This window comes from Eriocheir sinensis, chromosome 67 (assembly GCF_024679095.1).
Source record: "Eriocheir sinensis breed Jianghai 21 chromosome 67, ASM2467909v1, whole genome shotgun sequence".
NCBI lineage: Eukaryota > Metazoa > Arthropoda > Malacostraca > Decapoda > Varunidae > Eriocheir > Eriocheir sinensis.
This window is the reverse complement of record NC_066575.1, coordinates 8828836-8851369: the sequence shown is the minus strand read 5'-3', so window position 1 is coordinate 8851369 and position 22534 is coordinate 8828836. Positions and strand designations below refer to the sequence as shown.

The 22534-nt window shown below is 43.7% G+C and overlaps 1 protein-coding gene across 6 annotated transcripts; it reads left to right on the top strand.

The window, feature by feature from the left end:
• Positions 1 to 1634: 1634 nt before the first annotated feature.
• On the top strand, positions 1635 to 21158 carry LOC126988057 (probable E3 ubiquitin-protein ligase MGRN1). 6 transcript variants are annotated; one of them, XM_050845854.1, is made up of 15 exons: positions 1635 to 1917; positions 2825 to 2943; positions 3886 to 4136; positions 4857 to 5041; positions 5558 to 5712; positions 6625 to 6752; positions 10275 to 10386; positions 11903 to 11983; positions 13526 to 13701; positions 14120 to 14240; positions 14636 to 14800; positions 15040 to 15348; positions 16403 to 16441; positions 17849 to 20523; positions 20561 to 21158. In XM_050845854.1, exons 1-14 carry the CDS (start codon positions 1830 to 1832, stop codon positions 18062 to 18064), a joined length of 2145 nt encoding a protein of 714 aa, XP_050701811.1. In that variant the 5' UTR covers positions 1635 to 1829; the 3' UTR covers positions 18065 to 20523; positions 20561 to 21158. The 6 variants fall into 6 exon arrangements, with proteins under 6 accessions (XP_050701811.1, XP_050701810.1, XP_050701809.1 ...); XM_050845853.1 differs by having other exon boundaries at positions 1636 to 1917; positions 3898 to 4136; positions 14609 to 14800; XM_050845852.1 differs by having other exon boundaries at positions 1636 to 1917; positions 14609 to 14800.
• The last annotated feature ends 1376 nt before the right edge of the window (positions 21159 to 22534 follow it).

Sequence of the window (22534 nt, the reverse complement as noted above, 5' to 3'; positions counted from 1 at the left end):
TTGGTGAGGTTATCATTGTTCCTCTCTTTTTTATCACCTTCATTATCATATTCTCCGTTTTCGTTCATTTTCTTTATCTTGATCTTCAGCATCTCCATCTTCATCATCATCATTGCCTTTTCTTCTTCACTATCTTCGTTAATCTGGTCATTTTTCTTCATCTTCATTATCACAGTCTTCTCTTCATCTTCATTATCACAGTCTTCTCTTCATCTTCATTATCACAGTCTTCTCTCCATCTTCGTTATCACAGTCTTCTCTTCATCTTCGTTATCACAGTCTTTTCATCATCTTTCGCCCTATCCTCCCACGCCTGTCTTTCATCCCATTCACACTCGCGCACTTGACAAGGCTTTTGCGGGAGTTTTTGGCCATTTCCAGGGGTAGTTTTACGAATCTGGTGGTAGTCTGACCCTTATTCTGTACTGTAAACCTAAAAAAGACACCCATGAAAACCAGACTGATCTCCTTTTTGGCCTTTAAAAATAGTTGGGGTGAGTATTTTGACAAGGCTTATTATAGGACTTGTGGGCATTTCCAGGGGTAGTTTTATGGCCGTGGTGGTAGTTTGACCCTTCTTCTGTACCGTGAACCTAAAACACACACTCATAAGGACCCAACTGATCTAATTTAAGGCCTTTGAAAATAGTTAATAAGACCAACGTCCCCTCTTGAGGCTGCCATATTCCCACACATTTGACAAGGCTTTCATAGGAGTTGTGGGCATTTCCAGGGGTAGTTTTATGGCCGTGGTGGTAGTTTGACCCTTCTTCTGTACCGTGAACCTAAAACAAACACTCATAAGGACCCGACTGATCTAATTTATGGCCTTTGAAAATAGTTAATAAGAGCAACGTCCCCCCTTGAGGCTGCCATATTCCCACCCATTTGACGAGGGTTTCATGGGAGTTGTGGGCATTTCCAGGGATAGTTTTATGGCCGTGGTGGTAGTTTGACCCTTCTTCTGTACCGTGAACCTAAAACACACACTCATAGGAACCCGACTGATCTAATTTAAGGCCTTTGAAAATAGTTACTAAGAGCATCGTCCCCCCTTGAGGCTGCCATATTCCCACACATTTGACAAGGCTTTCATAGGAGTTTGGGGCATTTCCAGGGGTAGTTTTATGGCCCTGGTGGTAGTTTGACCCTTCTTCTGTACCGTGAACCTAAAACAAACACTCATAAGGACCCGAATGATCTAATTTATGGCCTTTGAAAATAGTTAATAAGAGCAACGTCCCCCCTTGAGGCTGCCATATTCCCACACATTTGACAAGGCTTTCATAGGAGTTTGGGGCATTTCCAGGGGTAGTTTTATGGCCGTGGTGGTAGTTTGACCCTTCTTCTGTACCGTGAACCTAAAACACACACTCATAAGGACCCGACTGATCTAATTTAAGGCCTTTGAAAATAGTTAATAAGAGCAACGTCCCCCCTTGAGGCTGCCATATTCCCACACATTTGACGAGGGTTTCATGGGAGTTGTGGGCATTTCCAGGGATAGTTTTATGGCCGTGGTGGTAGTCTGACCCTTCTTCTGTACCGTGAACCTAAAACACACACTCATAAGGACCCGAATGATCTAATTTAAGGCCTTTGAAAATAGTTACTAAGAGCATCGTCCCCCCTCCACCAGCCATTCTCTGAGCCAAGGCCGCGGTGGAGGTGGTGGTGGTGGTGAGCGCAACACCACAACAACACCAGCCTGTCACCCATCACCTCCAACACCACCAACACCACCAGCACCACCCTCAACACCGCCCTATGGAGCCCGTGGTGTCCCTGGGAGGCTGAGGAAGGGTGAGAACCAGCCTCGAGACACCAAGATGGGCGCCCTGGCCAGTAGACAGAGTGCGGGGGTGGAGGAGGTGGACATTGGGGTCAACCACGCCTACAGATACCCCCCCAAGGCAGGTCAGTGGTGCCAGGGTCAGCGGGGCGGCGAGGTCAGGTCAGGGAGTGTCCAGGGGCAAGGTGTTTAATGGGGCAGGTGAGAGAAGGTGCGGCGGAAATTCTCAAGGTGAAATTTACTGGAGGTTTAATTTTATGCTGGTTGGTTTTATTTTTTGTCCTTTTTTTTGTTTTTTGTAATGCTTTTGGGGTCATCTAACCGTTCAGGAGGTCATAAGAGGGAAGGAAAGGGTCGGGTTTAGGATTTATGCAGATTATTTTTCTCTTTCTTTTTTCTGTTTTTATTTTCTGGGTCAGGTCAGGTCAGGGAGTGTCCAGGGGCAAGGTGTTTAATGGGGCAGGTGAGGGAAGGTGCGGGGGAAATTCTCAAGGTGAAATTTGCTGGTTTGAGGGGTTTTTTTTTATAATGGGGCCTTTAGTAAGTGTGTAGTCTTGTTTTTCTGCCTTTTTTCCAGTTTTCTCGTAATGTGTTTGGGGTCATCTAAGTTTACAGGAGGTCATAAGAGGGAAGGAAAGGGTCAGGGTCAAGTTATGCAGATTTAGGATTATTATTATATATTTTTTTTTTCTGGGTCAGGTCAGGTCGGGGAGTGTCCAGGGGCAAGGTGTTTCATGGGGCAGGTGAGAGAAGGTGCGGCAGAAATTCTCAAGGTGAAATTTGCTGGTTTGAGACTTTTTTTTTTAATGGTGCCTCTATTGTGTGTGTGTTGTCTTGTTTTTCTGCCTTTTTTTCCTGTTTTTTGCAAATCATTGAGAGAAATCATCCACCAACAAGGATTGCAACCTGACTGGTGTATTTTACATTAGTATTGGCCCACTTGTTTCTCCTCTGGTATTTCTGGTGGGGTGAGAGAGAGAGAGAGAGAGAGAGAGAGAGAGAGAGAGAGTAAGGTAACTGTCCACATTTCAGGGAACTACTTCAGCAGTCACTTCATCATGGGCGGCGAGCGCTTTGACACGGCCCAGCCCGAGATGTACCTCTTCGGGGAGAACATGGACGTCAACTTCCTGGGCTCCCGGCCGGCACCGGTGAGTGGATTTTATCCTCGCTTTTGTTGGTGCTGTTCGGCAAAGAGAGTTCAATAAGTGGTTAACCCCTTGACTGCAGACTTCCTACAAGAAGACATCATCAAGCTAGAGGAATAGAACAAAAAGTGGCTGCTACAATTCAGTGAGGAAAAATGTAGTCATGCACCTAGGGAGGGGATATCCAGCATACCAATACCATATGGGAAACACTCCTCTATCCACCACAGAGGCAGAGAAAGACCTGGGAGTATATGTTACCAGGCTACCAGTGAAAGCCAAATCCGTGCCAATCGCAGTGGACAGGTTAAAAGTTCCGAGGAAGCAGAAGAGATATAGAAGTTAGGTTTGTGCTGGAAAAGATGGCGTGCAGTAATAATGTTGAAAGCTGCATGGATTAAATGAACACAAGGTAGCTATTTAACCCGTCCGCTGCGATTGGCATGGATTTTGCCTTCACTGGTAGCCTGGTAACATATAGTCCCAGGTCTTTCTCTGCCTCTGTGGTGGATAGTGGAGTGTTTCCCATGTGGGATTGGTATGCTGGATATCCCCTCCCAAGGTGCATGACTTTACATTTTTCTTCATTGAATTGTAGCAGCCACTTTTTGTTCCTCTCCTGTAGCTTGGTGATGTCTTGTAGGAAATCCACATCCTAGGGGTTAATTCATCTAAGGGAGCAGAAAAGATCCAGGATTTAAGTTTCTTTGTATGATTTTATGTAGGTTTTGATACCTGTCAAAGAGAATTAGAAAAGCATTTGATTTTTTGAGGAAACTGAAGAGATGCCAGATTCATGCAAAGTGATAGCGCTTGATTAGATAGAACTTAAGACTTATGCAGTGGTATTTTTTTAAGGAGAGTTTTGAGATGCATCAGACTTTCAAAGAGTGTATTGTGATCGTTTTGAACTTTCTAGTAATGCGTGTCTTTCCCTAAACACAGTCCTCCCTACAGTTCCCTTATCCCGCACCAACGGCCAATGAGCCCAGCAAGACCCTGAAAGCCCTCATCAACATCCGGAAGGAGAGTCTACGCTTTGTGCGGGCCCCGGATGACTCAGCCACCCTCAAGGGGCCGGACGAAGGCACCCACTCCTCCAGGTTCAACATTGAGTTCACGTTTGACTGTGACGTGCGCTGCGCCATCACCATCATGTACTTCTGCACGGAGGAGGTCACCACCAGCGGCATGATGTGAGTAGAGAGAGGGGACTAGTGGGAACGGAAACTGTTAACAGTGGGCTTTTGTTTTTCTCTTTGTTTTTCCCTGTGGCTGTTTCCAGTGATATAAAAATGATGCGAGGAAAGCAAGGGGACGAGGGGAACGGAAACTGGCAACTGTGGGCTTTTGTTTCTCTCTGTTATGCCCTGTGGCTGTTTCCGTTGATGTTAAAAAAGAAAACTAATGAAAAATGTCTCTCCAGAGTGCTACAGTACAGGGTGAGATAACTTAGTACGTAAAAGTAAAGGAGAGACTTTTTATTATATCTGAATGGAAAATAGAAGTTATGATACAAATTTCAACATTTTTCATAGGAGATAAGACTCGGTTTTCCTCTCCACATCAGTCTTAAAGTCCTCTCTGTGGCAGCCTAACTAGAGCCTTTTATATGTGTACCAATCTGAAGAGAAGTCACACCAGGATAAAACTTCACTGGAAATCCATCAAAAGGTGTTTATGATTGTATTTAGGCAACCCAGAGTTACGTTTTCCTGACACTGGTACTGATTGGAACGGCATGTATGAATTATTAAACCTAACTTGGTCAACTTAAGCAGTATTTAGGCAATAGTATATAATTTTTACACCTAAACTCAGTGTTCCAGAGTTTTTTTTCTGATGGGAACACTGTGCATGTATTATTGAACCTTACACGGTCATCTTCATCAGTTCCTCCCCTCGCTGCCTTACAGATACACGCCGCGGGACCCGTCGATGAACTCCGAGACGTACCACTACAAGCGCGGCGCCAACCAGCAGTTCTCACAGGTGTGCCACGTGTTCGACCCGTCACTCTACCCCGAGGAGGACCTGGTGTACAGCTTCGACCGGGAGGTGCTGCCTCTGGTCATCTACTGTGTGGCGGAGGAGGGCGAGGGTGAGTTTGAGGAGGTCAGAGGTTGGAGACCGATGAATGGAGGGACTTGGCCTCCGCTTAGCTAAACTAGAGTAATGTTCATTCATCCCTTCAACGGTTACAAAAGTGTGCTGCAACATAGCTTGGTTGTGCTAATCTTTCAGGAGCCACTCTTACTAAGTCATCCAAGTTTTTGTCTATAAAGGGAAGGAAAGGACAGTTATGACAAGAATAGGTAAAAAAGAATAGATCAAGAATGTGTTAGGAGAGCACAAAAGATCAAAGAAATACAGGAATGAAGTGGAAGCTTTTAGTCATTTAATTTTTATAACTAATTGCAGAGAGAGTGAAATGAGCAGAACACATTCCTGCATTTCCATCATTCCGTGTGTGTGCCAAAGCAATGTTATACTAATGATAATAAGCAAAAATTATGTGCCTGTCAACAAAAATGGGAAAAAAGTGTTTGACCCGTGTGCATTACTAACAGTTTGGTCATAGTTCAGTTTAGTGTTAAGTCCTTGCTTCACCCTGCAGAGCCCAGGCAGTCCCACGCCACCTTTGCCATGGTGGAGAAGCACACCGACGGCTTTGCCCTTAAACCCCTCAAGCAGAAGCTGTTTGTGGACGGCCTCTCCTACCTGCTGCAGGAAATCTACGGCATAGAGAACAAGAACGCTGACAACTGCAAGGTGAGGCTTAAGAAGAAAAAGTACTAGACGTTTGTATTTGAATCATTAACCTGTCCGCTGCGATTGGCACGGATTTGGCTTTCACTGGTAGCCTGGTAACATTTAGGGCCAGTTTCACAGTTCCCCATGACCCAAACCAATACCAAAGCCTTCAAAATTTCCTTGTATAGTGTCTGGTGTTTATATTTAAGTTCACAAATTTGACGAAACTATACAGGAAAAATCTTGTGTATTTAGTGTGGCATTGAAGACCTCACCGTTTTCGACTGTATGGGATTCTGTAGTTTGGTTCGGTCTGTTACGAAGACACTGTGTTGGACTGTGAAATCGGCTCATGGTCCCAGGTCTTTCTCTGCCTCTGTGGTGGATAGTAGAGTGTTTCCCATGTGGTATTGGTATGCTGGATATCCCCTCCCACTTCACTGAATTGTAGCAGACACTTCTTGTTCCATTCCTGTTGCTTGGTGATGTCTTCTTGTAGGAAATCTGCAGTCAAGGGGTTAATGCTCATACTAGGGAACAGAATTTCTCTGAACAGTTGAGCTGAAATGTGAAAGTAAAAATTTATTAATAAAGATTGATAACCTTTCTCTAATTCGGCAATATTCGATTTTACACATGAACTCGATTTTCCAGAGTAATTTTTTCTCTTGGAGTGTTGCGTATAAATAATCAAACATTCCCTGTGTGTTGATAAAAAGAGGTAAAAATATAAGAAAAAAACAAAGCCAGTCTATTTCTCAAGACGTCCAAACATTCACTGCTTAAACAGGTCTGCAATGGAGGCTTTATTTGTATTTAGTCATGCCGATTTTTCCCGAGGACGTGTATAGTAAGCGCAGCAGCTGAGGTGATGATGCTGCATCTGGGCCTGGCTCAAGGGCACGCTGGTAATGATGTCGGGTGTTTCAGGTCTCCTCTGAGGACGACACGGAGGACAACGGTGCCGAGTGTGTCATCTGCATGTGTGACCTGCGTGACACCCTCATCCTCCCCTGCCGACACCTCTGTCTCTGCAACTGCTGCGCCGACTCCCTCAGGTACTGCCACAGGGGAAGGGACACAGAAATGATGCTTGATGTTCTGCCAGCATGACTTAACAACCTTATATAGACTTGTATCCTCTGGTTTGGGGTCAGTTTCAACAAGGATGGGGTGATTTGCCTACCATAGGAGAGTAAGACACACAACAAGCATGCATGAGGGCTTTAGAACAAGATATATGAAGTTAAATTAGATATATGTATTTGCTATTGAGCACGTATGAGGAGGAACATTAGGGAGGATAGAATATGTGATCTTTAGGAGCAGTGATTTCCGGGCTTTTTTTTTATTATTGTTTTCTTCTTTTTTTTTCCTTGAGCTGTTTCCTTTCTGTAAAAAAAAAAGAAAAAAAAATCCAGAGTGGGAGAGACTCGGACAGTTCAACCCCATAAGGGAAAACAAGGACGTTAAATGAAAAGAAGAAAAGAAGAAACAAGAAGAGATTGAGTGGATATGATTATTATACCCACTCCACTTTTGTAGCCTAATTGATCACACAGGATGCTTAATATATGGAGTCTTGTAACTTCTGTAAATGTAACTTAATATATTGATGCTCAGTTTCCTGGGTCTTGTAACTTGAACACATGCTTTATAGCCCTTCCAAGAGGAGAGTATCAGGACACCTCTCCACCTGAAATTGACCTCTCTTAAGAACATAAGAACATAAGAATGCAGGAGTCTGCAAGAGGCCGGTAGGCCTGTACGAGGCAGCTCCTTTGACCCTAAGCTCCCGTGTATCTAACCCCACCTAACATCGCTGTCCATGAATTTATCTAGTCTATTTTTGAATGTGACAATTGTATTGGCACTCACCACATGACTGCTAAGCCTATTCCACTCATCCACCACCCTGTTAGTAAACCAATTTTTGCCTATGTCCCTGTTGAATCTGAATTTATCCAGTTTAAACCCGTTACTTCGTGTCCTACCCGGTTCTCTTACCAACAAAACCTTATGAATGTCTCCCTTATTAAAGCCCTTCATCCATTTATAAACCTCGATCATGTCTCCACGCACCCTTCGCCTTTCTAGAGAATGCAAGTTTAACTGTTTGAGTCTTTCCTCGTATGGCAAGTTTCTCAACCCCTGAATCATCTTAGTCATCCTCCTCTGCACCGATTCTAACATTTTGATATCCATTCTATAGTAGGGTGACCAGAACTGAACCGCATAGTCAAGATGAGGTCTAACTAATGCTAAATATAGTTTGAGGAAGACTTGGGCTTCTGTTGCTTACGCCCTTGAAATAAATCCCAGTACCCTATTAGCTCGATTTCTAGCTTGAGTGCATTGTGCCCTTGGACGGAGATCAGAGCTCACTAAGACCCCTAAATTCCTCTCGCACCCAGACCTACTTATGAGAGTGTCATTTAAGCAATAGTTATGTGAGGGGTTGTTCCTACCTACACTCAGAATACTGCACTTCCCTACATTGAACTCCATCTGCCATTTATCCGCCCAGTCATACAATCTGTTGAGTTCACCTTGGAGAATACTAGCGTCCTGATCCGACTCAATTACTCTACCGATCTTGGTATCATCTGCAAATTTACTAACATCACTACTAATTCCTGTGTCTAAGTCATTGATATAAATAATAAAAAAGTGGACCTAATACCGAACCTTGTGGGACCCCACTGTAACACATCCCCAGTCAGATCTTTTACCATTGATTTGCACTCTTTGCTTCCTATTGCTAAGCCACGCCTTGACCCAGTTCAAAACTTTACCCTCTACTCCGTGAGCCTGTAATTTAAGCAACAGTCGTTGGTGAGGAACTTTGTCAAACGCTTTACTAAAATCAAGATAGATTACATCATAATTTTCATCTCTGTCAACCGCCTCAAATACTTTATTGTAGAAGGACAAGAGATTGGTGAGGCATGACCTACCTTTTGTGAACCCATGCTGAGTCGTGAATTAAGCTATGTTTCTCTAAATGCTCCCAATGTTCCTGGCTATTATGGACTCCAGCATCTTCCCTATAACCGATGTTAAGCTAATTGGGCGATAGTTTGAAGCAACTGACCTGTCCCCCTTTTTAAAAATCGGCGTCACATTAGCTACTTTCCATAGGCTCGGCACATAGCCAGTATTTACCGACATCTTAAAGATGTCGGTTAGTGGGTCACTGATTATATCACCTAGCTCCTTTAATACCCTCGGAAATATCCCGTCAGGACCTGGCGACTTGTTCTTCTTAAGCTTATCTATCTCATCCTGAACTACTTGCCTGGTGATGATTATATCCCTCAATTTATCGCCATCCCCGCCCTCGTACACCTGAACTCTTTCCGGTATAGTCGTTCGATCCTCCTGTGTGAATACTGAAAGGAAGTAGTCGTTCAACAATGTGCTCATATTTTCGTAATTTTCTACTAGCTCCCCTGTGTTTGTCTTCAGCGGTCAATTTTCTCCCGTGTTTTTGTTCTATACATCTGAAAGAAGCCCTTAGGATTACTTTTCGCCTCATTTGTTACTTTGATCTCATAGTTCCTTTTTGCTATCCTGGTGTTTTTCTTAACTAATCTAGATAGTTCGACGTACCGGCCCCTGAGATGTGTTTCCCCATTCTTTATTTTCTGATAAATTCCCTTCTTTAACCCAATCTCGTGTTTTAGTCCACGAGTCATCCACTTAGGATCATTGTTTTCTTTTCTAAGTGTTCGCTGTGGTATATGCTGTTCTTGCTCCTCTACTATTACTCTAACTAAATTATTGTAAGACATTTCTACCTGGTTATCCTGGCTCTCCAATCCGCAGTTCTGGCCCTCACGAATCCCTAAATTATCCCAGTTTACCCCTTCAAGATGTCTTCGAAGCCCCTCGTAGTTTGCTCTTCTAAAATCTGGCACTAACACTGGGTTTGGTTCGTGGGTTACCGCCCAGTCTAAGCTAAAACGAACCGTTCTGTGGTCACTATTTCCTAACTCTCCGCCCACCTCCAACTCACGTAGCAAGTTCCCATTATTGGTTAGGACTAAGTCTAATATGTTATCTCCTCTGGTAGGCTCAGTAACTACCTGCTTAAGGAAATTATCTTGTATAACTTCAAGAAAGTCCTCGGCTTCCAGGTCACCCACTAGATCTTCCCAGTCTATATTCCTATAATTAAAGTCCCCCATTACGCAGACATTTCTACTCATACTCGCCCTGCCAATCTCCTGTAGTAATATACTGTGTCCTGCCTGTTAAGGTTGGGTGGCCTGTATATAACTCCTAGAGTTAGTTTTTCTTTCCCTTTGTAAACGTCCACCCAAACTGATTCTGAATCCATGTTAGTTTTGACTGAGTTGTTAACTAAACATTTAAGTGGCCTTTCATTCTGTTTTCCTTTGTCAGAGCAGTGTCTAATGGGCCTGTTGTTCCTGTTTTTGTTCCTTGCACCTGTTGTTCCTGTTTTTGTTCCTTGCACTTGAGTTGTCTCCCTCGTAAAAAAAAAAAAAAAAAAAAGTGTAGGATATCCGGATGTTTACCTTGGTGAGTGCATGATGTCAGGCTTCTCCTCCACTCAGGTACCAAGCAAGTAACTGCCCCATCTGCCGCGCCCCCTTCCGTGCGCTGCTGCAGATCAAGGCGCTGCAGAAGGTGACTGGAACCGGCAACAACCCACAGTCCAACACGGAGGTGAGGCGCGAGAGGAAGAAGGTCACACTGCCCTCCTAACCCACCCTGCCTAACACACTAGTAATTAACCCTTGGACATTGGTGGAGCTATATATAGATGGTCCAAAATTCAGTCGGTCAGTTTTGTATGACAGAAATATAACAACACTTCCAGGTTCCGGTAGAATATCTATTCGGACGATTGTTAAAACATCTCTTATGTGGCGTAACTATATTTATGCTACGGTCTTAAGGTTGGCAGTGACTATATAGACGATTCATTTTTGGGGGGAGCCACTCTTCAAATACTGCTGCCATCTAAGGGTTAATGGTTATTGAAAGCACAGTACAAAAAAATTATTAATAGGATATGTCAGGTTAACCAGCGACAAGGAAGGTAGGAAGGAGGGGTAGCCTGTCGCACAACCCTCCTAACCCATTCAGGCTAACTCACTAGTAATTGATTGTTATGGAAAGTACAGGACAACATATGAGTAATAGGATATGGCAAGTTAACCAGCAATGATCAAGGTAGAAGTGGGTGATGGGGCAGTGACCTGTACATGCATGGGTGGAATGAGGTCAGAAAATTAGAACTGTTTGAGTGGGGAACTTTTTAGGGGTGGATTTTAATCATAGTTCTTCATTATTCTGGTATTTCTGAGGGCCATTTACACTTTAATTCCCTAAAATGAAACCTTGTCTGTCTGTCTCTCGTTTTTATTTGACTTCACATTCATAAAACATTTGACGTGATAGAGAAAATGTAATACTCTGTGCTGCCTGAAGTGATGCTGTTTATGTTTTATGCTGCCCTTGTTGTATTGTGCATGATTGCATGAAGGAAAGCATGTATTATTTTTCTTGCATGTTTGTGATAGGGTGTTTGCCAGTTTGTACGCATCATTCCAAACAGTGCTCATGATGACTAGAGAATTGGACCCAACTGTGAAAAGGAAATACTGTCAAAAGAAAGACTGAGAAACATTCTTTAACCCGTCCGCTGCGATTGGCATGGATTTGGCTTTCACTGGTAGCCTGGTAACATATACTTCCAGGTCTTTCTCTGCCTCTGTGGTGGATAGTGGAGTGTTTCCCATGTGGTATTCGTATTCTGGATATCCCCTCCCAAGGTACATGACTACATTTTTCTTCATTGAATTGTAGCAGCCACTTTTTGTTCCATTCCTATAGCCTAGTGATATCTTCTTGTAGGAAATCCGGAGTCAAGGGGTTAATGTGAGAAGGTCAAGATTTCCAACACCTCAGTTATCCAATTTATTTCCCTGGCATTATTTAGATTGGTATGCCGTAGTTTGACTGTAAGAGCTTCATTTAGTTCTCCTGAGTGGCTGTATTCTTGTTATGAACTCTGATTGGAATGATGCGAAAGAATTGACATTAACATCCTGAGTGTTTCTTGGCCAACTCTAATTTTTTTTTAGCACTAACCTTAAAAGTTGTCCCTGAGAGCTCTGTTCCCTTGACCCTCACCCTCACGTCTACCTCCATCCCTGCCTGCCGTCCCTGCCTGTAGGTGAAGAAGCCGGTCCGTGTGGTGGTTAACATGCTGTCTGAGGCCGAGGGACTTGACGCTCTGCTGCATGCCTGGGCTGGGGTAGGGAGTGTGTTCCTGTGTTCCACCAGGACTGTTATACTTTCTTGCCTCCTCTAATAATTACTGAGACTTGTAGTGAACTCTGATTTAACCAGTCCACTGTGATTGGCATGGATTTGACAGTCACTGGTAGCCTGATAACATATACTCCCAGGTCTTTCTCTGCCTCTGTGGTGGATAGTGGAGTGTTTCCCATGTGGTATTGGTGTGCTGGATATCCCCTCCCAAGGTGCAGGACTTTACATTTTTCTTCATTGAATTGTAGCAGCCACTTTTTGTTCCATTCCTGTAGCTTGTAGGGAATCCGCAGTCAAGAGGTTAATAAACTGAACCAATAATCATACAATTGACAGTTTTACTTACAAATTCATCAGTTTTCTTACAAATTCATCAGCATTAATTATCAGGTGATGCTGCTAGTAGAAGTAATGTGGGCAATAGGGATTTTTTGTATTAATGTTAAGTTATTAATGGAAGATAAAGAGGGAAGCAACACTGGCAGAATTTAAGTGGTAGGAAATAGTCAGTTCAAGAAGGGGAGCTGATGAGGTGAAAAGATATTAATAAAAGAGAACAAGGGAAGCAACACTGGCAGAATTTAAGTGGTAGGAAATAGTCAGTTCAAAAAGGGGAGCTGATGAGATGAAAAGATATTAATAAAAGAGAACAAGGGAAGCAACACTGGCAGAATTTAAGTGGTAGGAAATAGTCAGTTCAAAAAGGGGAGCTCATGAGGTGAAAAGCCTTTGACTCTACTCTCCAAAAATGCTATGGTGTTTACAGCAGAGGAGTCAGTTCAAGGGCATAAAAAAAGGAAACAAATGTGTAAAAAAAAAAAGCCTGCTACTCACTGCTCCTAAAAAGAGTTAGAGGAGTGGCCGAAAGATAGGTCAGTGTGAGTAGGACCTCGCCACACGTGAGATGCATACAGGCAAACAAGTCCCTTATGTATATACTTAGCAACCAGGGGGTAAAAGAACTGGTGGCGATGATACAGAACGCCTAAGTTTGAGTGGTTTACGCCCGTTTTGGTAGGCAGGCTGCTTACTCCTGTTTTCTTCATACGTTTCTTTAGATAATAACTTCTCTGGTCTTGTTTTCATGGCATGGTTTTTGTAGTATTGTTTAAAGCATGTTACTATCTGGAGATGAATTATTTGCAGTTTGTCATTATTTTTCTTGCCATGCACTTTAACCTTTCTCCAAGCATGTCACTTTTGGGGGCCATTATTTATAGGTTGTTTGGCATTTTCTGGGCATGGCTTATACTATTTTGTTCAAGGCATTTTATTTGTGGTCATGAAGGGATTGTAGCTTGTCAGTAACCAACACCATACTCTTGCACAATCATGCCCCCCAGTAACCAGCACCATAGCCTTAATACCATGCCCCCCAGTAACCAGCACCATAGCCTTAATACCATGCCCCCCAGTAACCAGCACCATAGCCTTAATACCATGCCCCCCAGTACCCAGCACCATAGTCTTACACAACCATGTCCCCCAGTAACCACCACAACCTTACTCAACCACTTGCCTGCAGGGAGGGGACAACATTCCACCAGGGTACGAGGCTGTGTCGCTGATAGAGGCTCTTAATGGCCCCTCCGCCGCCCCCCAGCAACCCACAGCACCTCCAGCCCATGACAGGTACCTCCAGCTGCCCCAGAATGCCACGGATGCCCCCGCTGAGGCCCTGCCCCGCACTGATACCTCAAGGTATTTCATTTCAGCCTTCCATGATGGCCATTGCTTCTCATGCACTGTAGTTTATCATTAGCTGTTGCTCAGTGTTATTGTTCTTGCTGTTAGATGATCAAGCTTCAGGCAGTGACTATATTACATGCATTGAGGCTTTAACATACATAGTCATCTACAATCTTTACTTGTGTAAACAGATTTATTATTTTCCAAAAGTTTAGTTTTTCCTCTGTGTCTTTCCATGTCCTCTCTCTGCTCCTGCTGTCTTAATTTTCAGGTGCATAAGAGTGGCCTCGGCCAGTTAATAGTTGTCCCACTACACTATAGATCAACCTGTTGCATTTAGTTTAATGATAATAGTAATGATAATGTGTTCATAATTTCTTTTAACTTCATGTAATTTAAGGACTGTTGTGTTTCTTGTGTTTTTATCAAGGTGCTTCATGGAGGGTCTTGGTGTGAGGGCCGGGGCGGGGACGCTGGAGGACTCCACCACTCAGACGGAGCGCCCCCCCAGCGCCTGCGACACCACCACGCAGAGCATCGCCATGCCAGAGGTGAGGACTGACATGGCCCTGGTGTGGCTCCTCAAACAATGGTTCCCTCCATCCTCAAATATAGATTCTTTTTCTATCACATATTCACATTAAATGCAAACCAAGAAAATATTCTTTGCCTTTTTTCCAGCCTTCCTGTCTTCTGGTTTGATGCTGCACCCCTCCAGCCCCCTTCTCTCCCCCAATTCAACTCTGTTCTTGCTTATTTTCCATCCTGCATGTTATACATCATGTGTGACTGCTATCTCCTGCAGCTGTATTCACCATTCTCTCCTCTTAAAATATACTCATATCTTTTGCCTCTGACTCCTGCACGCCTCTCTCTCCTCCCCTCCTCGTCTCTCACCCTCCCTCCCTCACTCACTCAGATGCGCATGTCAGTCCTTTTGGCGCAGGAGTCTGAGGATCTGTCCAAGGCCGACGACGCCCCGGCCGGCAGTCCTTTGGCACCCAGCAAGAAGAAGGCCAGCCAGAAGCACCACCTGAGGGACAAGCAGCAGTTTGGCTCCAAGGACAGCGTCAAGGTGGTCAACGAGCTTGGCGGACCACACAGCCTTGAGGTAGGTGTGTCTGAGTCTGGTCCTCCGCTAATAATATACAAGGCAATGACTTAAGTTTATAAGGGGCCCTGAGTGAAGGCCTTGCTCTGTCTATTATCACTATTTTTCATTTTATTTATTATTTTTTCATTATCGTTTTCTTTTTCTTTGCCCTTGAGCTGTAGCCTTTGCTGTAAAAAAAAGAAAAAAAAGAATGTGGTTCAGTATCGTAGGAATATAATGCATTGTCTCCCCTTCAGATGGTGGACCCGGCGGAGACTCGCAGCCTCCTGGACGAGGACCAGCTGGAGGCCAACCTTGGGGCGGAGTGCAGGCCCAGGCTGGCCATGGAGGACGGCCAGCCAGACCTGCGGGCACCCCAGGCCAAGGAGGAGGAGGAAGAGGACGAGGACGAGGAAGAGGAGGATCAGGAGGATGAAGAGGAAGGGGCAAGTGTAAGGGAGGAAGGAGAGAGAAGTAAGGTTGAGCTGGAGGCGAGGGGGGTTGCCGAGGAGCTGCATTGCCCCCCTTCCCCCTCCACGCCCTCCCCCTCACTCACTCCCCGCAAGGTGAGTCCACACAGCCTAATGCCTAACAGACAGACATGACCTGCGGGAGTATTGTGTTGTGACGTGACCACCAAGTTACTGTCAGTCTTGCATCCCTTACTCTTCCCTTTATTGTTTAAGATAAGCTCCTGAGATGATCACTGCCATAAATGAATTATTGGATTAATGCAGAGGTAATGATGAGTTACAGCACTGGGTTAGTATTTGTAGGATTGCCAGGTTAGCACGCAGTCCAGAAAACCTAACGTGAATTAGTGAATCAGCCAGTATTAGCTTTAGGCTGCACTATGATACTACTCTATATAGAGACATGGACACTGCCACCACCACTGGCAGTCCTGTCTGTCTGCACCACGGGGGTGAACACCACTACTACCATGATGAGGTACACAGGATGCGCACTGTTGGTGGGGGATAGTGTACCCCATCCAATACATGCAGGGACCTTTAGGCACATTGTTATATTGTGGTTGTACTAGGCTGCAAATGCCAATTGAAATAATGGTTTGGCTGGGTAAGAGAATGAACTTCATACATTTAACAGTCTGAGGTCTCATTTATCGTTTTTAACTTTTTAGAACAAGGTAGAGCTTTTAGATTCTTCATTTTTGAACATCAGCATTTGGTAACTGTTGCTGAAGTGACAGCGATTCTATTGTATTTTTAATCATGTAACAATTATTGCATTCATTTTACACCCCCCGTGGAATGCACTGGACTGTAGCTGAAGAACAGTTAGACTCCGTGGCAGGACATCATCATTTAGCAGCCATGTTGAAGGGACAGCTTTTCTATTGTGTCATTAATCATGCTATGGAGAAAAATCATGGAATGTATAATTAGTATAAACATTACCTAGAATCATTTTACGGTTGGTATACAACTTAGAATAGATTTTCATTGTTGACTGAGCATCATAACTTGACAGCCATGTTGTCGAAGTGAGAGCTTTTGTGGTGTTGTGTGTGTGGCTGTTTTGTTTGTGTGGTGAGTCCCCTCAGGCGGCGGTGCGCTGGTTCTGGCGAGTAACTCGGCCCTCCTCTCCCCACACCAGGACCAGGAGAGGGAGCAGGAAAGCCAGGATAGTGAGGAGGTGATGACTGCCACTCCTTGTCACCCGTAGCCCCATTGCCTTCCTCTCTCCCATCTCATTATTTGAGCCTCAGTCTCTGGTTGTGCTGTAGTAAGACCTGTGTGTGTGTGTGTGTGCGTGTTCGTGTGTATATGTTTGCCAGGGTGCACAAGTCTTGTAGGTATCTAGTATTGATGCACATTCTTTGTGGCTGTCATGTAAATACCTTCACCTACTCTGGACCTAATGCAGTTCTCAGTTCTTGGGATTCACCTTTCCCCTACAGGCATTCTGTGTTTGCCAGTCTGTCTTTCCTTCCTAGCACTGCTCACTATTTGCACAGTTGCTTGTATTCAGTATATATGAATGTGTATATGGGTTCTCAAAATTTCCATCACATTTCTACAGTAATTTCTTTTCCAGTTCATGTAATATCATTGATAGTTCTGCAGTATATATTTAATGCCTTTGTCACAATCATGATTCTTAAGACAGTTCAGGTCTTTGCCTCATCTTTGGCAGCATGGTATGTTTCTAAATGTTTATTTCTTGTGCCCAGAGCAAGATGAGGGTAAGGATGATAGTTTATTTCAACCGACCAATCTACTGGGCTGGGTCTGGTTAGTGCATTCAGACAAGCTTGTTTGAACCTCATTTGCCTGAGCATCATTATAATCCTCAGTCTGTTTATGGCAGTGTGTACAGCAAGAGAGGTAGCACTGCCATGGACGGCAGGGCAAACAAGTTGACTCAAGTCTCCAAAGCATGTTGCAGGAGTACAGGCCAGTTTACACACTGCAGTTCTGATTGGAATAGAAATGTGGATTATGAAATGGGTGAGGCTTTGGTATTATTTGTAGGAAATATGGGAATTGGGGTCTTCAATAAATTATAGCTTATTTGAAACATCACTTCATGTTGCTTCTATGTACATCTTCCTTGGTGTTGGCAGGTGATGCATGTTGGTGGGTGTGGATTTAGTTTTCTTTCACAAATGTACTTCGTACAAACCCTTCAGTGTGGTGACGGTTGTGCCTTCCTGAGGGCTGCTGGAGTGGTCCGGCACCAGTGCTTACTAGAGGACATGAACCACTAGATGTTTGCTTGATCACCTCCACTTTTCAGCTGTATTCACACCCAAGGTTTCAGGACACAGGGTGTAGGCGGTTGATGCAACTCTCCACTGGTGTTTTCACCCTACGTGCTTTACTTTCGTTCTCTCCTTGCCACGTTTGATGAATTTACCCAATACACAAAACCACTCCCTGTTAAGCTAAATACAGAATTGTAGTATTTTAACTAGAGTAACTCATCAGTTCCCAAGTCACTTAATGTTAACATTGCCAAGTTTATCAGTTCTGTTGCTTTGTGTGGTTATATTAAATATTTTGGTGCAGGACACATTGGTGTAATTTCGCCTCCTTACAGAGACGTGGTGCACGGAGTCAGCAGTCAGCACCATCCTCACCGAGCGGAGCAGCGCTGAGCCTGACGCAGCAGAGTGACTCCCTGTCCCTGCCCGGCACACCGCTGAGCAACGCCTCCGCCATCAGCCGCTCCTCCGACGCCTCGGTCAGCTCGGCCTCATCCACCCGGGCGCTGCTCTCCCACCCCACACACACCTCCTCAGCAAGTATTGTTTGAGGGGCCGGGGCAGTGCTTGGTCTGGCCTTCTTTAACAGGGGAGGAGTGTAAGCATGACTGACTACCAGATGCTTTTTGTTACTTTTTCATATAATGGCATTGATGCGTCTGCTGAGGCGGCCGTTCTTGTCCTTCAGACAGGCAGCAGTTTCAACAGGCTGCTCCCCTCAAGCTTTTCATTACTCCTCAGATACATTAATATTCTACATGATGTATTTGAATGCAGACAAGTCCCAATTTTATTTACACTTCTTTCCTTTCCTTACAACTCTCTCCCCAAGAGTCACCACTGAACATGGCGTGAGGAAGAGTGCATGTGCATGCTAAATCAAAGGGAGTTAATTGTTGTCCACAGCAACACTACTTTTTCCAGTGCCCTGATGACTATTTAAACTTATTTTCCTCTAGTCATTTTCTGCAAAGGGAACCCCATTAGGTGAAGGCAAAGTTGGGGACATGCATTAAGAAGCACGTGTCCTTGGTGCTCATCTGTCTCATTGGCCCTTGAGCTGTGGTGGGTCACAGCCACTACTCCAGCCACAGGGCAAGTGTGGCATCCAGGGTAGTTTATTTTACCCCAGTCCCCATTTATGGACCAGCTTGAAAAGGAGGATAAACAGCTGGGTGCCAGCTGCCCTTGACTGAGATCAAACTCCGGCCCATGGACTCCTAGCTCGGCCTGCTAACCACATCACCCATAAGGGTGATAAGTAAATTACAGAGTATTCCTTGCCTAGTACAGGTTTCAAACCTAAAATTTGTAGTTTAACATACAGCAGAGATGGAATGCTGTGTCAGTTATATGATTGACATTACGGGGCAAAGTTTACAAGATAACTTGGTTTGACCAGCTGCCTTTCCCACCCAAGATGCCCACCATGAAGCACACCTGCTGCTTCTCTCTTAGCCATTGTTAGTATTATTTTGGTATCCTGGATAAAGGGTTTTCTAAAACAAGATAAATGCTTAGTCCAATAAGTAACCTCAATTTTCACTGGCATTCATGAATTACATTTCAATCTAGCAAAACTAATGTTGTTGATCCTTGACTCTGTGAACTCAAAGACAATAGGAGTGGCAGAGACTTGCACAGGTCATAGTAATGGCTGCCGTAATTAGCCAAAATATTTCTTGTATGTAGTCCTAAATTTACAAAGTACGTATAAGAAAAATTTTAAAGTACTGTTACCAAAGTATTATGTAAACTTTAGCATTGTGATTCTCCATTATGTACCAACTCTTGCAACATTCAGTACTCCCAGTCCTGTCAAGCCTTCTTGCTGATGATCTCCCTCCCAGCCTTTTGCCTTCCTATTTGACTTGCACCTCTTCACAAAGTCATAATTTTGCATTCTCATTCCTAAACCATCTCCAATTCCTCCATGAACTCTGCTTTACTCATTCCATCACTTCTCACACCACCACCTGCTTCACCTCCATTCCACATCTCCTGTGCACCTTTTCATTACTTCATCAACACAGATTCTTTCTCTGGAAATGTAAGTTTTAGGTTGTAAGGTGATATTATTGTGTAACTTGATGACTGGGTGGAGGGATTGCACAGCCTAATGGTTCTCATACTCAGCAGGCATGCTCTGGAGCAGCTGCTGCTGTGAGGGAAATTTGCCATGTGGGGGACAATGAGTGGAGTATCATTGCATCCCAGGTTGTGCTTCCAAGTATTTGTGAGGCTACCATTTAATATCCTTTAGATCTGACTATACACTGTGATTATTATTTTTCACTTTTTGTAATTTTAAAATGTTGTTACTGAAATCTGCATATATTAGAGGTGGTGTCTTTAAAAGCACAAGCTTGTACCTACTGGACATAGTTTTGCCCAGTGAAGTTTGATACGTTGTAATTGTGATGCCCAAACATGTCCAGCACAAATTCAGAAAATAATTCTGCTTGGATCTCACTGCTTCAGTTTCAGCTGGAGCTGCACCTAAAGACAGAACTTATAAACAGACCATTATTATTTACATTTTGTAGAAATGTGCAATGCCACAGGAGTAGCTGGAAGTCCTGGCTAAAGTCCATTTTTAATTTTCAAGTTTGATTTAAACACCGAGTGTTAAGAACACTGTCTTTTAAGTCTGTCACAGTGAATATATTCGTCAAGGGATTTGATTTGCTTCTCCGGAAGTCTTGAACTGTTCTTGTTAAAATGCATTCCTTGATCCCTGAATACTCTGCACGCTCCACGACTCATCCAGCTCATGAAGTCTTCCACTCATTCGTGTACTCAATTATGATAATTTATGAACTGCACGTACCAAGTCTTGAGGATTAGCACATCAGATGTTCTCATGCCATTACCCAAATACAAGTACAGGTAATCCTATTCTTAATTCCCAAAAGGTAGTTTCTTCTTTTCTTAAACAAAATGAAAATTTGTTCTTAAGTGATTCAGAATTTTAGCAGTCATGATTGCAAGGCTAAGCTGTGAAAGTAAGGTCAGTCATGATTGCAAGGCTAAGCTGTGAAAGTAAGGTCATCACACTGGTGGGGCAGATTGATGGTTGGAGGATGCTGGTCTTGTGCATGCCATAATAGTAACTGAATTGTTTTACCCAGAGCTTGTTTTGTTTGAATGTCATAACCACCTCCAATATATCCTGAGGTATCAAGCAAATGTTTGAGGGCCAGAGTGTACTTGTATTTCAGGCCAGCCTTTCCCAGTGCTTAAGAGTGGTTTCCTGAGCTGATATACATGGTGGGAAGACTTTCTGTAATATGGGTTTTATTTTAGATAACGTACTTGTCCCCTCCAGAAAAAATACTCAAATTTTAAATAGGACATTTCAGATTGTGAATAAGTACTCATTGTGTCTGTCCATGTAGCACCTCTCCTACCATGCATGCTGGAGCTATGAGGGGATTTTGTTGACTGAAGTAGGCACCCAGTGCAAGGTGTGTGCCTAAGATTTTATCTTGTTCCGTCTTACCCATCCCCAGACCCCTCTTTAACACTTACAAAACATTGCTTTTCCATGTAACATCCCTATAAGCATAAGCCATGTAATGCTATCAAAAGAAATGTTAGGTTAGTGTTCAAAAGAGACTGGGGAAGGAGTACGTAGTAAAGAAAGGTCAAGTAAGAGGTACCTTGCCCCTCAAGGCAAAGGGCTCTGGCTACTTAGGGCACACCTTGCACTGGGCTCCAGCTTCATTCCATGGCCTCCAGAATGACACCAACAGGCTAGCTATTAATGGGGTAAATCTTGCATAGTGATTAACTGTGTTACTGTATGGAAATTATTGTTCTTGCGCATCACAATGAGGAACTTTCCATTTTCTAAGATGGAAGTGTGCAGCACTGTGCCCGTTGGTTCCTCTGCCTGGAACAGACTGAAAGGCAATACCTTCCTTTGCTTCTCTAAACCAGCCGTTAAGACAGTGCCGTGATGTTTAATTCACAATTAAAAAAGTTTATAATGAAAATCTAGCGACAGCAATGCTCATCATTGTACTTTTTGCAAAACAAAACTATTTGTAGGGAAGGCCTGGCATTTCCAGGCTCTTATTGCTGTTCTTTAACCAAGCAGATCCAAAGGTAGTGAATTTAGGCTTCCAACACGTTTTAATCCACAGTACATAATATTTTAACAATCACTTTGATGCTTTGTTTTTCGAGAAAAGCAAGTTTGATAAATATTTGCACACATTGTTCCAGTAGCCTGTCAGGCACGAGTAATCCTTGTTTATATTATTTTCATAACACTGGCTGAGCAGCAAACACCATACAGCGCTGCCTTCCTGCCAGCATTAAGAATAAAGCAAATAACACAGGTTACTCTTACCTCATAAACTCTCTAGACTGTGTCAACATTAGTTCAAAAATTATTTTTGCCAAAAGTGAGGCCGATACAACTGAAACGTGTGCTTCGTTAATACAATGGTATGGGTCACTTAGCATTGAGCCTCATTTTATTCACCTTTGCATCAGCTTGATAAAATTGCAACATGAAGAAACTAGAGACGTCAAGTTTCCCTAAAAAATATAAGTAGCAATGCTTTCTTAATTGCTATACTTTTTGAGAAATTACTTGAATTATATGAAAGAAATATTTCAGTACTCTGCCTCACAGCTCCAAGAGAAGCAAGGGAGAGGCATCACCTTTCCATCTGCTCCAGCCAGAGGTGCAGTAGAAGTTTTGTGACCTTTTAAATCATACTTCTATATATTGTCTCCAAAATTCAGAGAGCGGGGAATATACTTTCGGTTGTTGGGGCTCTAACCCTCGATAAAGCTGGGAAGCGAGCGATCCACTCATCTAACCCAAGAGGTGTCAGGTGGAGAAGGGGCATAAGGGACAAAGTCATTTTTTTCTAGTTTGCACTATGACAGGCAGGCTGCACAGCACAAGAAGTAAGTTGCAAGGGAAAAGCGACCTTATATTTGGTGCACCAAGGGTAGTTTTTCCCTTGCAACTCATATCTTGTTCCTCTTGGGATGTAGCCTGC

Excerpts from the sequence above, each read along its gene's own strand:
- LOC126988057 (XM_050845852.1), top strand. The coding sequence starts at position 1,830 with ATGGGCGCCCTGGCCAGTAGACAGAGTGCGGGGGTGGAGGAGGTGGAC. Across the intron at positions 5,713-6,624 it reads AGAACGCTGACAACTGCAAG|GTCTCCTCTGAGGACGACAC; the intron begins GTGAGGCTTAAG and ends CGGGTGTTTCAG. Across the intron at positions 16,442-17,848 it reads AAAGCCAGGATAGTGAGGAG|AGACGTGGTGCACGGAGTCA; the intron begins GTGATGACTGCC and ends GCCTCCTTACAG.